At 39.5% G+C, this 18,107-nt stretch overlaps 1 protein-coding gene across 4 annotated transcripts in view; it reads right to left on the bottom strand.

Annotated features, from left to right (window-relative positions):
* The window catches only part of LPCAT1 (lysophosphatidylcholine acyltransferase 1), an 81,140-nt gene that overhangs the window by 60,552 nt on the left and 2,481 nt on the right, over positions 1-18,107 (bottom strand). For 3 of the 4 annotated variants that reach the window (XR_003995123.1, XM_030512632.1, XM_030512621.1), the window contains exons 2-5: positions 12,820-12,962; positions 11,084-11,298; positions 2,559-2,671; positions 1,046-1,106 (exon numbers count right to left, since the gene is read on the bottom strand). Coding sequence is in view for 3 of the 4 variants with exons in the window: in XM_030512621.1 (XP_030368481.1) it covers positions 1,046-1,106; positions 2,559-2,671; positions 11,084-11,298; positions 12,820-12,962 (532 nt within the window). In the remaining variant the exon portion in view is untranslated. Of the gene's footprint in view, positions 1-1,045; positions 1,107-2,558; positions 2,672-11,083; positions 11,299-12,819; positions 12,963-14,323; positions 14,330-18,107 lie in introns of those variants that run through there. The other variant, XM_030512636.1, reaches the window with a different exon arrangement.

The following is an 18,107-nucleotide window of genomic DNA, read 5'->3' as shown; positions in this document are numbered from 1 at the left end:
GTAAAGAGCAAAAACGGAGGATGTTCTCCTAACCACATTCATCTAAAAAAAGGTAAGAGCTGAGTGGGGAGGAAGAAAAGCTTTTTGAATATTTGTTCAGGAGACAATACTGAGATTCCTTCAGCCAAATGAATCAGTGCAAGGAATCACAATGTTGACTCATCACATGATATTCTAATAGCAATATGTGAGTTGTAAGCAACACAAAATACCAGACACACAGTAAGACCAGAACACAATGAGCTAGGCAGAAACCTAAGACAAGTCAAAAAACACACTCACAACTGCCTCACACACTGCCGTTTTCTCATTCACCATCTCCCTACCTACTTCATCAAGGAAAGTTTACATTAAACATTGGTGGTTCACTATAGTACTGGCATGCCTCCCTGTTGTAACTGCAGTTGACACCTGCAACAACGTTCAGAGTTATACCCTCTCCTAGTATGATAAGCTAAAGGACTGATTAGGATTAATAAGGACTAACTGGAAAGAGCTTAGAATGTGAATGTTAAGTTAAAATATAAGAAATGACAGCTTCTGTAACAGTGGTATACTGGCAAGATTCTTATGCCCTCTTCACCAGAATGCAACTCAGCAGAAGAGTTTGAGAGGAATCAACCACATACAACACAGCAATGAATGCTGCAGCAGCCTGAAATAGATACACGCTGATACCTTAAGCTTTATAGCGTATTTAAATGCTGCATGACAGACCCAAAATAGGAAATGGAGGGGGCAAGAAAAAAAAAAAAAAAAAAAAAAAAAAAAGAAAACCACAAACAAAATCTCAGTAAGAAACATTATTCCTCCAGCTCATATGCATTTCAGAAGCCAAGAAAAAAAATCCAAATTATCTGTTTTGCTCAACAGTGGAACTCAATCCTTTTCTAGCATCAGAAAATTTCTATTCCCATTCTACCCTACTGCAAGATTTTTAACTCAACTTCCGCAACAGCAAGAAAATTACAATGCAAGTGGTATTTCAGAAAATGAAGATACAAGAACATTCTGTAGAGAACAGAGAAATGAGTATCATACCTACCAGGCTTGAATGTAATTAGACAGGATCGGTTTGTGCAAGTGCCCTCTGGGAATATCATTATCTTGAAGTAAAAAAAAAAAATTTACTTTTAAGAACTGTTTCAGTGTGGATTTATTTATAAACACATCTTTTCAAAGCTAACATTAACTGAGTACAGTAAAAAAAGTTTCATGGAAAACAGTTCAGAGTTAAAAAAATCCTGCTCAACAAAGAAGTCAAAGTTCTGTCTTAATAGTAAAAATATTTTTATCTGTGATTTCGCCTCTTTCTTGACCTCCGATAATAATTCTATTCAATTGGAACACTGACAGTGACCAGAAACACTTGTGAGTACAAGAGAATTTTCACAAAAGGTTTTTGGCGCTGCTAAAAATACCATATTCTGTTCTGCGCCAAAAAAAAATTCCTGCTCCCAAGCTACCTGCTTATGGGCTAAGAAAAGGAAGACTTATTTTCTTTTTGCTATTACTACTTGGCATGTGCACAGATGTCAGAATGATAAAGGCTGAAAATACCTAAACAGAATTCTAACACGGACAGCAAAAAGCCAAGAACTGCTGAAGTTTTTTGAGTTACAGAACAAGACATTTGAAGGAAATACATATCACAAGGGAACAAAGTAATAGACTAGAATTAACATTGCTAGTTTTATTGCCCATTCTGGTACTAGCTTGACAGATATTCTGGAAATCACTTCAGCTCTGCAACACAGTTTCTTCATCTGTAAGTAAGATTATTTGCTTTGAAATCTATTGAAAGTCATGACGTGAAAGCTATATATCACCTTTTTGTCACATTGTTTATAACTGTTTACAATATTTCTGTAGTCCAGTATGCAGACATAACCACTGTTAGTAGTAACAATGCCATGACACTCATCCTGTATCTTGACCTCAAAATTTCACAAGAAGAATGCTTCACATTTTCAAAATAAACACATGCTTCTAGAAAACTGAGACCCTTCAGTAGCCATTCCTTCCTTCCCATTATACTCTTCCAAGGCACATTATACATAGTCACATTTCAGGTGCAGAAAAATAACTCTGAGCCACTTATTTTAGCAATGTTTTCATCATGTGGTCCAACAGAGGTATACTACAGTTACTGGCACATCCAAATTGCTTGGGCTGTCTTGGCCAGTATCCACCTCCAATGACAGTATGCCAAAATCTTGAGAATGGTAAGAACACACAATACTCCCCCAGGTATTCTCCTGAACGCCTGACCATTTTCTTCTTAAAGAACTTACTAGATGACAGCAGGTTTAGAATCACTTAATAGAGCTGTATTCCCACGTACTTACCACCCAGTCTCCCCTTGAAACACACTGCAGTGAGGAGCCGGTGTTTTGTACAGATAAGCATCTTCTATCTTCTAGAAAGGATGGGGTGGGGTCTGGAAATCCTGTCCCCCATAAACCATCTAAAGCCTCCCACAAGTTAAAAAGTAAACTGCATATCCAAAGCCTGGAAATGCCAAATACCATCTGTCACACAGTAGTAGTATACAGTACCTGTGGCCATTTACCATCAGACTGAGCACGCCTCTTTATTTCTTCAACTGTTTTCCTGCGAGAATCCTGGTCTGACCGAGATACAAACACTGGTCGGATGTATCTGATTAGAGCTGAAGAGGAAGGAAAACAAAACCAGCCTTTATTTCCCCTTTGTTTGGAAAATATTTCCTCACCTCCCAGTAGTCCTCTGAACAAAAATTTTGGTACAAGTACATAACCACTTTACTGTATTACACTGCAAACTGAAATACTCCGCTGAATTGTTGTAGTTTTATTGAGATATTTTCATAAATTCCTGTAAGGAAAACCATTGTCATAATTTTTGCAATTTCTACTTGTTCAAGTTTTAACAGACCAATATGTATACACCACAGATAATTTAAAATATGACTGTATATATTATGCATAGTTTTTTGCAAAAAATCAGCTCTGGCTGACTATAGGCCATTTCTTCCTACCACAAAATTCACAAAAATCTATAGCCACCCCCAACCCAGCAAAGTATGTCTCTATGCAAGTGCTTCCAAAACACATTCTCTGGATCAAACTGCCACTGTCTTTAGAGCTTTTGTCTTCTATGACAGCTCAACTTCACTGAAGATACACCAAAGATATTCCATACACAGACTAAGTCACCTTTTTGGGGGATATCAGCATCATCAAAAGAAAAAGCATGCTTATTTTCTAAGCTGTCACCTGTTTGCTTGTTCCTCATATTAGATCTCAGGCATACGCTTCTTGGCTCGGTGGGAAACTTCTTATACACAGCCAGACACAAAACAAGCATGAACAAGAATCAGAAATCAATCCACAATGTGCTCTCCATGCATGTCTGCCACAAGGACACCAAGGCCCACTAACAAAATAAATAGCATATACAACTCTTTCACAGTGTCAAAAAGCACTACAAGAGAAGCATCTTCAAATATACTACTTTATGCTTTTATTTAAGCAGGTTGTCTTCAAACACCTTTTTATCATTTCTGATCATATAAATGTATTCAAAGGTTCAAGAGTCACTAAATCATTAACCATTCTATTTGCCTAAAAGAAAAATATAAAATAGTTTTTCACTTTTCCAGCCACCATGGGATGAGCTCAGTGACACTAGTTGTATAATCTTCTTTTGTCAAGGATAGACTTGTTGCATTAATGGATCAGCAGTGCTTAAAGTGTGAAGAAAAAAAAAGTGTAAGAAATTAGAGTCCTGTTCTCAGCAAAAGCTGCCGGTTCTGATGTTACTTCACCGGCAGTTCAGCCAGCAACTCATCAAAATCCTACTATGGTTCTGTGAAACCAATCTGTCACACTTTACAGTAAGTTCCCAAACATTCAGCCAGCCTCCGAAATACTGCTTTTGCCCCGCAAGCTGCTGAAGCTTAGGAGACAGTGTATCAGACAAGAGTTATCAAGCTCTTGCACTTCTTCCTATATGCCCATTCTTACGCAATATCCATAGAACGATGCTAGCTAGGGGAGCAAAGATCATCATGGGCCAGCTGGGGTCACTGCTGTGGGAAGGTAAAACGAATAAACAAAAAAACCCCAAAACAATCATATACAAAACCTGCAGGGAGGAAGGGAAAACCCACCCCAAAAAAACCCAACAAAAAACAGGACAAGGGATAAAACATGTGAAAGAAACTATACTTGGTTTCATAGAACCATGGATTCAACTAGGTTGGAAAAGACCTTAGAGATGATCAAGTTCAACCTTTACCCCAGGACTGCCAAGTCCACTATTAAACATATCGCTAACGGCCTCATCTACACATTTTGTCCACTTCCAGGGACGGTGATTCCACCACTTTCCTGGGAAGCCTCTTCCTATGTCTGATCAGCCTTTCAGTGAAGAATTTTTTTTCCCCTAACATCCATAACTGCTTGTTTTGGTTCTTACTGATGCTAGTCCCGAGTTTCCCCTACCGCTGCAAATTACTACTCTGTAGCAAAACCAGCATCACCAAGTAAAAGCAAGCAAAAAAAAAAAAACAATTCAAACATCCTCAGCCTTCACCCTGAAGTTTCTTTTACATTAGGCCCAAATGATGGAATTCAGGTTACTTCAGGCCAAGGACTGCACAAGATAATTCCAGAGCTCTGAAGCATTTAACCAAGGATATGCTGCAAGCAGAATACATGAAATTAAGCAAGCAGATAGATTTTACCTAGGGCAGTATGACCAAAACATAAGCCTATAGACAACTTACCAATTTTGAGTCTCTAACCACTAATGTAATCTGTATCTGAAAACTGAGCAGGCAAGCATTGTTAACCTGGGAGCTTTACTCTTACAACCTTTCCAAAAAGCAAGCTACTGCAGTATTACCAAGCCCAAAAATAACACACTGCAAGTTATCTTACAAATGGACAATACCACAAACAGTAACACACCCACATGCAGAGAAAAACTATTATGGCATGCTAAAAAAGGAGAGAACTGAAGACATGGTTTCCTATGGATTTGTTCTGCCTGCTGAGTTGTATGATATAAAATAGGCTTCAAGGCAAGTTCATTTCTTTTCTCATGGTTCAGACACTATTTTCATGCAGCCTGTAGAACTTCTGCGTTTTAAACCATCAGGTCTCTTTCAAATATGTATGAAGCCATCACTATTTCAGCCCAGCACATCAAAACTTAATATAATCACCCTGTCTTTTAAGCTAAGTCTTACTTCCTTCAGAATCAGAAAAAGCTGACAGAAATATTGGCATTAAACAGCAACTTAAGATCCTATAAGACACCAACTACCAGACCCTTAGTGGTTAAGTCCAACAATTCAAGTGAAATTGAAACTCTCACATCATTAGTAAGAAGCTGAAAAAGTACATACCAAGGAAAGGCTAGCCCTGTACTTGCCTTTCCTCATACACTCTTTTCATAAGCATGTTTAAAAACAGAGCACAAGACTACACAGATCTTTACTCTCACTATGTATTTTCATGTTCAGTAAACAGACGGGAATCTGAAAATTCAAAGGCTGTATCAAGTCAATTTGTGCAAGAAATAGTCAGGAGCAGGGCCAACAGTTTGCAAAGAGAAAATGAGAAACACACCAAATAGGTGGACAAGATGAGACTGCAGTCAGAAATCCAGTCAAAACATAGGGAAGCCTAGAGACAGTACTGTAAGGTAGTATATAAGGCAAGGAATAGGCTGGAGTAGAGCAAAGTCAGGCCAGGAGCAAAAAGCTGCATGCATCAAAACACTTCAGACAGCTGGCATACTGAGCTACCTAAGGAAACAAGCAAAACTGTGCAATATGCTTAATAAACAGAACATAATCTTAACCTTCTCTGCTTGTCAATTGAAGTGTCCAAGACCGATTGTGAAGACTCAGTCCAAGACTGATAGTGAAGACCACAACTCAAGTATTCAGAGATGCTGAAAGATGTGCTTGCCCATCTCCTCTAACTCCATTAAAACCACACTTAAATTATAAATTCTAGTGGGCAGAAAACCCCACAATTCACAAAATTGACCTCGCCAGTGTCATTATTCCAGCTTTTTCTCTAGCACTGTCAGTCCTACTTGATGTAGTCACGCTCATCCCCTGTTTCAGCTCATTACAAGTACTCTTGAAGACAGGCGACACATGCTGTACTTCACCTTCTTAGGCAGGTGCCTGCAATTTAAACAGCATCACCAGTAGTTCATCAAAACCTCTGCCTTGAAGGGCAGCCAGAATGCCCAGATAGACTAACCAACTGAAAGTTGCTCTAGCATGGAACATCATGTTTTAAGGGAGCCTGCAAAAATTCAGTATTGCTTTAATTAACTGCAGGGTGGCAGCTCCAACTGATTTCAGAACAATAACTCCCATGCAATCATTTCAAGCACCAGCTGATACACAAGCAAAAAGAGTTCCTTTCTGATGAGCTGAACACATACAATTGGTGTCAATGGACTTCTCAGGATAATGGGGTCGGGGGAGATAAGGGGGAGGAGGTATTTCACCTGTCTATTTCCAGGCAAATGTGGGTGAGGAAACCTTGTTTCAAATCAAGACATGAAGTGCTATTTATATATAGAAAGTATTGTAGCAAACCATTTAAATTATGCTTGACAGTTACAGTCATACAGAGTAAAGCTACACTGGCATCACCACAACTGGTCTACAAGGTGTCAGAGAACACAAAGCAACAGAATGGCAACATGGCACTGAAAACAGTACTAAAATGTATCCATACACACATTTTTAAATAGTAAGCAGTTACATTTTCACCACTGTAGGATCACCAGAGTGACCCATTTGCTGCAAAAGTAGAGTGCTGAACCTGAGGCTTTCTCTTGGCCTCTCCCCCAAACCAAAAATCCCATCCCCTACATTCCTCTGATACACTGAGATGGCAGCTTATAGAGCCAGTACGAGTGGGGTGGAGGACTGGAGGATTAGTTTGCATACAGAACTGATGAGTAAGGAATTTGGCATATTTCAAGTTCCAAGATGAAAACATACCCAGCTACCACAGCATAAATATTTCCAACAGAGTTACTTATTTCTTGCCTTTTAGTCATGATTCTCAAGAAATGCCTATAAAGCACTTTTAAAAGGTGAGCTTGAACAAAAAATTGTAAGTTTATGAGATGTGGGGAAAAAACACCCATGAAAGAATTGATAGTTTTTACAAGCACAGTACGATTCTCCCTGCTTCCCCTGTAGCACTTCTATATTCTGCCAAGTACAAATGACCTCAAATGATTTATACACTTAAGCTAACATACCCCTCCATTCATTTCACAGGTACTCAGGTTCCTCTCTTTTTTCAGAGGGTAAGGTTACAGATGTCAAGAAGTTTAAATTAGCTTAAATTTAGTTTTTAAAAATTCAGACCACTGAAGATGCGGTCTGAATCACAAAAGTTGTCAGTAAATATGATTTCATGGGGATTTTGTCAGACAAATCCTTTTTCCTTCTTATTGAAGCGTTTCTGCAGTAGCACCAATCACTTCAACAATGAAAAGAAACTTTTATCCAGGTTGCTTTACCAGTCAAAAAAAAGACAGCGAAGTGTAACTATCCAGAAATTATGCAAATAGCTTGTCCTGACCTGACGTAGGGTCCAGAAGACAAAACAGGAAAGTTTAAGGACCTGTGCTGATGAAAGAACTGATCTAACTTGTTCGGCCAATGTAAACTGCACTGGATTCCTGGATGTCATCTTCCTTGGGCTGCACACTTTACACTACAGTGGTGCAGTGAACTTCACATCTCCAGCCTACCAAAACTCTGGAAAGGAATTGTGTGGAATACATACATGTCCTTCTTCAACATTGTGGTAATGTGCTCTGTCTGTTCTTGCATTCTCTGCTTCATTTTCTTCACTATTGACCACTAACTGCAGAAGTCATAACTCTTCTGTCAGATCAAAAGACCATTTTTTAATATTTTTTTGTTTGGTTGGTTGGTTTTTGGTTTTTTCCCCCCTAGAATGTAGAAGGCTGTCTGAAAGAGTCACAAGACGTAAGCCTGCTTCCAAAATTGGCCTCTGTGGTTCAGGAGAGCTGCCTTCAAGTTAGAAAGCACTCGAACACTCCAACACACTTGTGGAATGCTTCCATGAAAAACAGGTTTTCAATCAACCGGACTTAAAAGCAGATTGAAAGCTTAATATTCCATGACTGGCAAACTAAGAGTACAATAATAATAACACAGGCAGCTGCCCCAGAAATCTATTAAAATACTTTTGAACCAATTTTGGTAACCAATTCGCAATCCGATCTTTTTATGCCTGTTATAGCACCTGATACCTCTGGCACACAATGTATAGTGTCCTGATAAACACTGCCATTACATCAAAAAGATAACTTGTTTACATCATATTTGGATATTCTGGATGAAGATCTACTCTCCACTTAAAAGTCCTCATCCTTGGAAATTATCTTCGGGTATCTTCTGCGGATTCATTTTTTATATGCTGAAGTCTGCTCAGAGTTAAATGAATGTATTTTATTCAAAACTTCCCAGAAGATTCTGAATGATCATTAACAAGACTCAATTAAGAAATCACAAGGTTAGGATTATCAACAGCTGGCTCCAAGACTTCACTGGAGATGGTACAAGAAGTTTGCAAGATTTACAAAACTGAAGAACATAAACAATTCTGATTCTCTGGAATAAGTTCTAGATGAATGTCTAGAGTGTTGACAATTCACCACGCACCCCAAGAAAAACATGACCACCTTTTCACAGACAGCATAAGAGAAATACCACTGGTCCAATAGCATGAAATACATTTTGTGTGTGTGTGTATGTAGAGAAGTGTAAATAACATCGGAATTAAATATACTAGATCAAACGAGGAGAAGATGGTCAGTACCATCAGCTTCACAGAACACCTCTTTCAAGCAGTAAAAGAAAATATCTCAACTTTGCCCCACTGGAAAGTTTTCACTAAATTTTAAGCCAAACTAATCATTACAGTCATTACTCACCTCTCCGTTAAGGTCTACTTATTTTAATAACACAAACTGCTGTAATCAATGTTGCTCATAAAAAAAGTATTCCTCTAAAACAAAAAAACCTAATGTTTTTGAACTCCAAATCCCAGCTATAACCTCTGCCATTCCTCATCTTCGTGGCATTTTTCTGAACACTTCATAAGAGACTACATAATTTTTGTGGCTGCTTGACATAAAGTGAATGCAGCTATACAGGACAAAATACTCATTTACTTGAATGTACTCTACATTCTGGTAATATTCCATCGAATCACTGTGTGCAGTTTTCTGGGTTTTCTGTTCTTCTGTAACTGGTTTTACTCACACATGGACAAAATGAAGTTGTTAATTTTTTAAAATTTATTTTAAGTCTAGACTTTTAAGTTAACTTTTGAAGGATTCAATTAAATCAGGTATATGGGAAATAGTTTGAACTACTTGATACGTATTATTTGTGCTACATTCAGTGTAACTACAACCTCCGTGTCCCTGCAGATCCTCCTGAGATTTCCCCACTAGTCCCCACTGCATCTATTACGTGGGATAGTTAAGCAGCTATTGTAGCATTATGTCAAATGCCATTCTGACATTTCACCACATTTCAGTAAAATGACATGGCCTGGAGCTACCTCATCTGCTTTGGGTCCTTCAAACAGCTGCAACTAAAGGAGAGCTCCACACAGACTACTTTATTTTGCTGAGCTAACAATTATTAAACAGTCAACTGAGTCAGCAGGGAAAGAAGATAAATCTGCCCCTGCTTCTATGGCTGGACTGCTCCTCCAAGCCCAAGTTGGCCTGGGTACACCTATACTGTACCGGAGTGTCAACATACAATCTCGTAACACTATCCTCTTTCAGCAGGGAGTTTAATTTCTTTTTGTTTTCACACTATGCTTATTTTAATGCATTTGTATTTATTTGTGCGTACATGCCTTCACCCTTTTTGTTCAAAGGAGGATCTATTCACTTTTACACAGATTTTTCACTGCCACGAAATTTCACTAAACTGTTCTGGCCTGAGCTTTACCTAATAGAGAGAGACCTTCATATCAAGCGATTCCATACACGAAACTTCCAGACATAAACACTCACCATCTGTGACCATGTCTCAGCTTCTGGTTTTGAACCTGTCCTTAAAACTACATCGTCTAATGAAATTTTAGGACGATGTCAACATGAACAGCCTGATTCCACTTAGTTGCAAGGTTAGTCAAAGCTTTTGTTTAGACTTTTAAACAGTCCCTACCCAAGGCCAAAGTAAAAACTTTTGTCCTTTTTATACTACCCTTAAAATCTATATAATGAGACACAGGAAGATCCTTTCAACTCTGATGGTCCCTCAATACAACATGGTGGGTTTCTCCAAAATGCTTCCACACAGGCTTTGATCAGAAGCCTACAAGCCTAGAAGCTTACACATTTTTGGCACAACTGCACCAAAAATCACAGGTCTCTCTCAAGCCTTTTTGGAATTATCAATGTAGATTGTCGCAGACAGTCTTCAAACACTACTGACCTGAGCAACTGCATTTCTTGTGACTAAATCTGAGTGCACAAAATAATCTGCTCTTGCTCATCTCTCACACCCTGCCTGAAGCAAGCTTATTGATGCACGAAGGATTAGCAGCACTCCCTCAAAGCAAGGCACCATTGACAGCAGACAACATTCCTAAAACACATTTCTGGGATGGCGCCCTGACTTGCACCAAGAAAGAAGTCTTGGTAGATTTCCTCTCTAGCCTCACCCTTTGCTTCCATAGCCCCATCCTAACTTACTTTTCTACTTGTCAGGTCTTAGAATATTACAATTTCACTGCAAATGTAACCATGAGTTCTGTAGGATTGTTTTGACTTTGTACAATGATTCAACTTTGGAGAAAGGGGAGAAAAAAAACCAACCCATCCCTCCCAATTTCTTCTGTTGACATTCAAAGTAAACCACTAAAAAGAATAAAAGTCACCATATACTATGGCCTGAAAAACAAAGAAAATGTTGCTTTCCCCATACACAGCCAGCAAACCTCCTAAGTAATCATTTTTAATTGTTCTTAAAAAAATTAATTATCTACTAACTTACTTCCCCAAACAGGAATATCTTTACTTTCTGCTTTCATCACAATGGAGGCGAAGGTCATAGTTACTGGAATGGCATCAAAGTAGGAAGAATGAGGAGCCACAGTTAATATTGCTGCTTCTCCTGGCAACGCCCGTCTGCCTTTTACATTTATCCAGTGGAATCCACCAGCAAGCCACATCATTCTCATGATTGCTTTCAGCAAAATATCCACTATCCTGTAAGGAGTTGAAAAAAAAAAAAAGTTATGCTGCCACAAGAATACCTTACTAAATGAAAAGAAAAATGTTACATAAGAACTTCCTAAGCATGAAAGAAGTGCAGATAGGATATGCTGCTCAAACAGAGCAGGAACACTACACAGGCCTTTTGTTTCCTCTTTCTCAGCAGGTTTAAGACCACTTTTAAGGTAAGATGCCACTTAATTTCAATTCATGCCTGAATATTAATGCATTTTAATCACAGTAAGATTGGCATTTATCACTAATTTTGATTCAGACTATGACTGTTGAGTTTCTTCTATACCATGTCTAATAATGCTTTCTAGTAACAATAAAAAAGGTTTCATAAACTCAGTCCTGAAAAATGCTATTAGCATATCGCTAGAATCCAACAACCTTGATGTCTAGGTTCAAGTTCACCCAAACAAAACAGTGCAGAAATGTGGGGCAGAGATTCTCAAACAGAGGGATGCTTACAGAACACACCTTGGAGCTTTGGAAATATTTTACCTTCTTTCCTTTTCCCCATCTCCTCCTCAAGTGTTTTTTTGTTTGTTTTGTGGAGAGTTGGTCAGTTTATTTTTTGATAGGGTTTTGTTTGCTTGTTTTTTTAAACTCATGAAAAGAGAAGCATTTACTTTCAACCAACAGAGTGCCAAAACTAAACACTACAAATTGTTATACTCACAGGGAGTGGAGGCTGGAGAGCAGGGTGACAAAGAAAACTGGATTAAATGGGGGAGAGACAATCTAAAAAGCTTCAAAATAACTCTATGGAAGGTTGATGGCAGTCTATTATTCCTTTAGTTATTATACTGATGGCATTCCAAATGAAATGCAAAGTGACACGCCTCTGTGGTTCTCAAAACCCTTCCCTCCTGTGATGCAGAACAGAATCAGCTTCCCTGATGGTAATGCCAGCTCCTAATTTTAAAGTTCTCTACAGAAGAGGTGATACACACCTCCTTTCTTACTCCTCAAACAGCAGTTTTCATGGATGGGTGAACACTCTTACATTCTACCTTAATTAGTTTTCCAACATCAAAACGAGCACAGACTTCTTAATAAGCACCAAAGCATGGGGCAAGCCCTCAGAATCAACAGAAGTTCTGTCAATTCGTCACAGGGCAGCAGTAAATGGGGTGAAGCAGTTTAAAATAACAATTTAGAATATGAAATCTGGGCACATTCCATAGTGTCACTCTTCATAACAAGAAGTTGACATTACAGGAATCACTGAAATTGAAGGATGTCACAATGATGCTTTGCACTACATCCTCAATAAAGCAGCCAGCAATGATCAGTTTTTCTCCCTGTAATTCTTGTATCTCCTGGAACATCAAACAGTTGAGGTATTTTTAGTTTCCCATCCAAAGACTGTTTAAATAATAATCCTTATATTTTAATTCTGAAGAGAAAAGCAGGTCTGTGGGACAGATATCAGGCATTTCCAACCTTCTTTTAAACTGCTTAACTAAACAATGATTCTCTCAGTATTTCATGATATCAGGGACTCACTTTCGCCACCAGGAGAGGGGCTTTTCAAGCTCTTGCTCATCAGGTCCCATTGAAGCAATGAATGCAAAAGGCCAGGCCAGCAACATCATAAAAGCAGCGAAAAAGAGTCGGATAGGAAACAGAGTCAGGGTCATGAAGGCAATCTGCAAAACAAAAATAAAATAAAAACAACAAAAAAAGCATTATTCCAACACAATCTCAGACTGAATCTCAGACAGCGATTCCTGGAAACTGAAGTCTTAACTTAAAAAATGTTAAAACCAGCAGAATATGCTTCGATTCCAAACAAATAATTGTAGTGTATGTGTAACAACTTTATATTCACCAATCTTGATTATAGCTGAAACACAACACACTCTTTAAAGCTAATGAAGTTGTAGCTTTCCATGCTTTTTCAGACCCTATGTTTGTCAGTGAATATATCTGCATGCTCTTCCCTTTCTGCAGCCTCACACTAAGTAAATATTTAGCATGGGTGTGTTGTAAATCTTACTGCACTACAGAGAAGTTGGTCCACCACAACAGCTCCCAGTCAGTGACGTTCATTTCTTCAGAAGAGTGCATTCACACAGCAATACAGGAACCAACCTAGAAACTCTTCCAGGACTGGGCAGGCACCTGTTCCTCTACAGTATGTTCTTGGAAACAGAAGCTGTGGGGAACCACAGTGGGGAACATGGTGCAGAGACCTCTGGACAAACATCCAGACACATATATAAGTTTCAGCTACAGGTCTAACAGGCACAACCCCCTGGAAAGCAGAGGTTTTCAAGAAGTTGTCTTCCCCTGGGAAGCCATGGTGAACATAGTTGCTTCTGCATCTCCTCCCAGCACTCTAGTTCTCAGAGAGCCCATTCCCAGCCAGTCAGCCCTCTGCCTTCAACTCTAGTGAAAAACATGTCATGTTAGAACTTCTCCCACAGTCTCTTGAATAATTCTTCCAGAAGTAGGGCCTTTCCTGATCTGTCTGGAGTTGTTCCCAACTGCCCTCTGGAAAACACAGCTACTATGTGTGCAATGATCCACTTAGTCCAGGAAACAGCTCCAGTAGCCAAGAGTCCCATCCTTCTACTTGAGGGACAGGAAGAAAGAAAAAAACCTCTTAAAGTGGAGGAGGGTACAGCTTTGGATGACTGGCTAAGGGAGAGGGAACCGAAAACTGAAGCTGACTGTGGTAGCAGCAATGTTCCTCAAGCTGTACAACGGAGGCTAGCAGAAGATGAAGACGACACTATGAAAAATAAGGGCCATATAAAGAATAAACTCCAAAGGAAATATGCTGCATATTCACAGATGTACCAGATGAGGTAAAAAAGCACTTTTGAACATCACAATGGCTGGGCAAGGATGAGTAATGAGGCATAAGGTACTGTCTCATATTGTGCTTGATCTGATGCATCTCCAGGCTGCTGTGGAACACATTATTCATATTCTTCTTTCCCTGATGCAGATCTAGTCATCATGCAGCTTAGTTTCCCATTGATCAGTTCCTGCTTCCTCTCACTTCCCAAAACAGCTCAATAACCAATTCACCCTGTAGCTGCACAACTCTGTAGATCTAGGGTAGAGGCAGGGAACACACAGCAGGAGAAAAGCCTAAGATACCAGCCCATTGCAAAGTCAGATTTTACAGTGATGGTTCCAACTGGTACCATCATCTTATAACAACCATGGTCTCGCTCCCTGAAACAGGATTCCAGTCCCTTGATGGACTGCTTCATTTTGCAGAATTGAAAGAATAAGGAATTTCTTTCTTAGATAGGCTAATTTCCCAGATTAACCAGTACAACTTCCTGAACTGCAATGGTCAGATGAGCACTGAAGGCATACCAACTCGGGCAACCTGCATCCATAGAAAAGACCACTATGTCTTGCAGCAAACGGGGAAGCATTCATCTGCAAACTGGAGAAGAGAGCAGCTGCCTTCTAAGTTCGTAAAATGAGAAAGACCAGCTGGCAAGAAAAAAGGGAAACAAAATGCAGGTGAGGACACAGTCCTCTGCAATTCACACCCTCTCCCTTCCACCCCTTCAAGTCTCCTCCTATAACAGGGCAGAGCTGAATGGCAGGTGACTGGTGATGAGCCATTCAGTCCTTCACATCTTTGTAGCAATTCCTTATATTGAGATCACTTTAGAGCCACATCCCAGAACTGGAGCAGTACTTGCATGCATGAGGTCATGAAAGATGGCATAAACATGCAGAAAAGGCTTCTTGGTCTTCTGTTTCCAGAGACAGCAGTTGTGGCAATGGACAGCAAAAAGCAGTTCCAACTACACAGGTGTAACATATCTGGCTGTGACACCAACCTCTTTTTTAGCAGGTGGTCATGAAGCACCTACCCACACAAGAAATTTAGGAGAGAGAAGTATGTTTGGCCCCTTTAGAAGACTAGGAATCAACAAAGACACTAACATATGAAATGCAGTTCAGTCTACATCTACATTGAGACACCTTCCAAGGTAAGAAAGCTGTAACACCTACATACAGTAACAGTGTCAGACAGAAAAAGGAAGAAGATCCTGTCCCTACTGACCCCTGTAAGAGATCAGAATGCAAGAGATATGCAGTCCTGGTCTGACCTTGTCCAGACATTTCTGTGATTGTACCTCTACATATTTAGGACATTCACCCAAACATGTTTTCTATTAAAATTAGAAATTCTATCTGGTAATAACTCATATCTAGACACCTATGTTTTGAATACATTAAAAGAAACCCTAAAGGTCCATCTGGAGCTGTACTTTACGAGGTTCAGCTCACGATCAATTTTCTCAAGAGGGGTTTGACTACAGCTCATTTAACATTTGCTGGTCTACAGGATCCTACTTCATTTTCAGAAGTGGCAGTGTATGCTGTGAAAGACTCATGGACAGCAGGAAGGGAAAGGATGGTCTTACAGCTTGTAATAGAAGGCTGCCCTGGGAAACTGTACTCCACTCTTCCGTCAGAAAGGCTTCAACCTGATTTAAGGCAAGTCACTTAAACTAAATTGCTATCATATGTTCTCCTCATTTAGAGACTCTGCATTCAGATTTGAGTATGAACTTACAATGAACGTATAAAATATGAACTTAAATCCTTTTTAAGTTCTCCAGCATATCAGGTCATACATATCTAAGCACTGAGCAAGAGAATCACAGAGCACCCTTGTTTCTGTATGTCTCCATTTCCTGGCTTGAAAGTCAGTATCACACCTCTTATGCACAGAGAAGCTGGAAAAAAATGTATCTTTGAAATTAGTAATACAGTGAGAAACATTATTAAAATCAGTTTATTCAGAACAAATTTTCCATTACTTATTACAAATTAATGGTCACATATTGAACAAAGAAAATAGAACAATGAACTGCACATGTAGCAAGGTAGAGTTTTTTATTTTTTTTAAACATGTCAGATAGAGACTACATCTTGCCCCACACTTTCACTTCCTCACTATTATCATTCTTATAGCCTCAACTCACCAAAGATGGAACAGAAGGAGCTAGAAATTCGTCCCTCAACAATTCTCTTATTACCCACCTTCCCACTCTGCAAGTTCCCCAATTGGCATAATCATGGGAATAAATACTGGAGTGGAAAGTTTCATGTGCAACTAAGTCAATCTAAGAGATCATTGCTGCTGAAGAGCGTGGTCCTGTTCACTGTTCCCCAAATCCTCCCCCCGAGTCAGCTCAAGTACTATCCAAGCTTGCAAGGAGCCAATACAGCTCATTAGAGTGAAGAAAAGCAATCCCAGCCAAAAGAAAACAATCAGAATACAGAAAACCACAATAATATACTGGTTTAATGAGCCAAATCAGCTCACCAAGGCACCAAAGGAACAGCAGCATTGGTGCAATAAAAGGGCCATAAACACTGGAAGAAAGGAAAATGGTATTGTATTGTATTTTTAAGTGGCAGGGAAACAAACCTACAAACACTTTGTGACAACTCCAGTAATGCTTCTTCCGCCTGTTCTGCAGAGGTAACTAGAATCAAGAGCTTTGACTTACATGCTAAGTGCCCAGAAGATGATTAGGATGAACCAAATTCATGGCTAATGAAATAATTTCTGTCTCTTTCAGAAAGGGTATTTTTATTACAGTACTGAAATAAAACAGGTAGCTGCAAGAATGACCCCCACTGCCACCCTCTGATGACAGTAAAATAGCCATTATTTCTACAGGAAGCATGAGACTCAGGTCTCAAAGAGCCTTATTGCTTTTACACTCCTGTTATCTCCCAGTTTTCATTAAATTCAATAAAAGATGATATGAACAATTCCTTGGCACTCAAATGGATTTTTGTTGTTATTCTTCTTTGTGGTTTTGTCCTCTTTCTACTTTTTTTTCTTTTCCCACTCCCACAGTCGGGCTAAAAGGTGCTAAAATGCATTTACTGTGAATTATATTAATGAGAAAAAAAGCTAATCTACCCTATTGCAGAGTGCAGGATGAGGGAGAGATGAGGTGGTAGTGAAGATAATGGGACTATCTGATAGACAAAGCAGTCTTGTCTCCCCCTCCCCTGTGCTCACCAACCTCTTCACATACCTCCAGTCCTCACATGTTTCTAACCTTCTGCGACAACCTTTGCAATCCCAGAACTCACCCCTGTTAGATTCACAGGGGAGACAGAAAAACCTGTGACAGAGTATGTGCCTACAGCTGAACAGGAAGTGAGTTCAGCCGTAATACTTCATACCGAACCCTCAGTAAGAGGCCAGGACCGCATGGAAGAGAACGCACACTGCTGTGATTCACTGTAAAGCTGCCTCCCCATTCAAGAAGTCTCCCTTTCTGGGAAAGCAGCATTTCTCAGAAGCAGAAGCGTTCCACAGCTCTTCTTTAACAGCCTCTATGTCAAGCACTTTTAATCAGTGAAGAGGTTAGGAAAGCATGATTAGGGAACAGAAGAAAATCTACCAGAGTTCTGTACATCAGCTTGTGTGCTGTTCCTCAAAGGAAACTGCAAAAATATGACTGCAAGAGAGGCTGGGTTGAAGAACTCTGCGCTGCTGCACATCAATAAAAGATTGTTCATCTAAGAAACAAGACCAAGCCACGCTCTTTGGTGAGGCTATTCCTTTAGTCTGCATGCTGTAAAAAAACTACAGAGCTTTAAACACATCTTACAGTTTTTATTGAAAAGAACATATTCTCGAAATCCAGTGGCAAAGCTTATGTCTCATACAGACGGACAGGGCAGCCCACACAGAAGGCAGAAGCCACTTTGCTGGTGAAACAGCTAAAGGGTCTGTTAAGACTGACAACAGATCAGCAATGCCAGTAGCTCCTATGAGATTC

This window comes from Strigops habroptila, chromosome 1, assembly GCF_004027225.2.
Source record: "Strigops habroptila isolate Jane chromosome 1, bStrHab1.2.pri, whole genome shotgun sequence".
In the NCBI taxonomy this organism is placed as follows: Eukaryota; Metazoa; Chordata; class Aves; order Psittaciformes; family Psittacidae; genus Strigops; species Strigops habroptila.
Note: the sequence above shows the minus strand (reverse complement) of the source record. Positions and strands in the feature narration are given on the sequence as shown.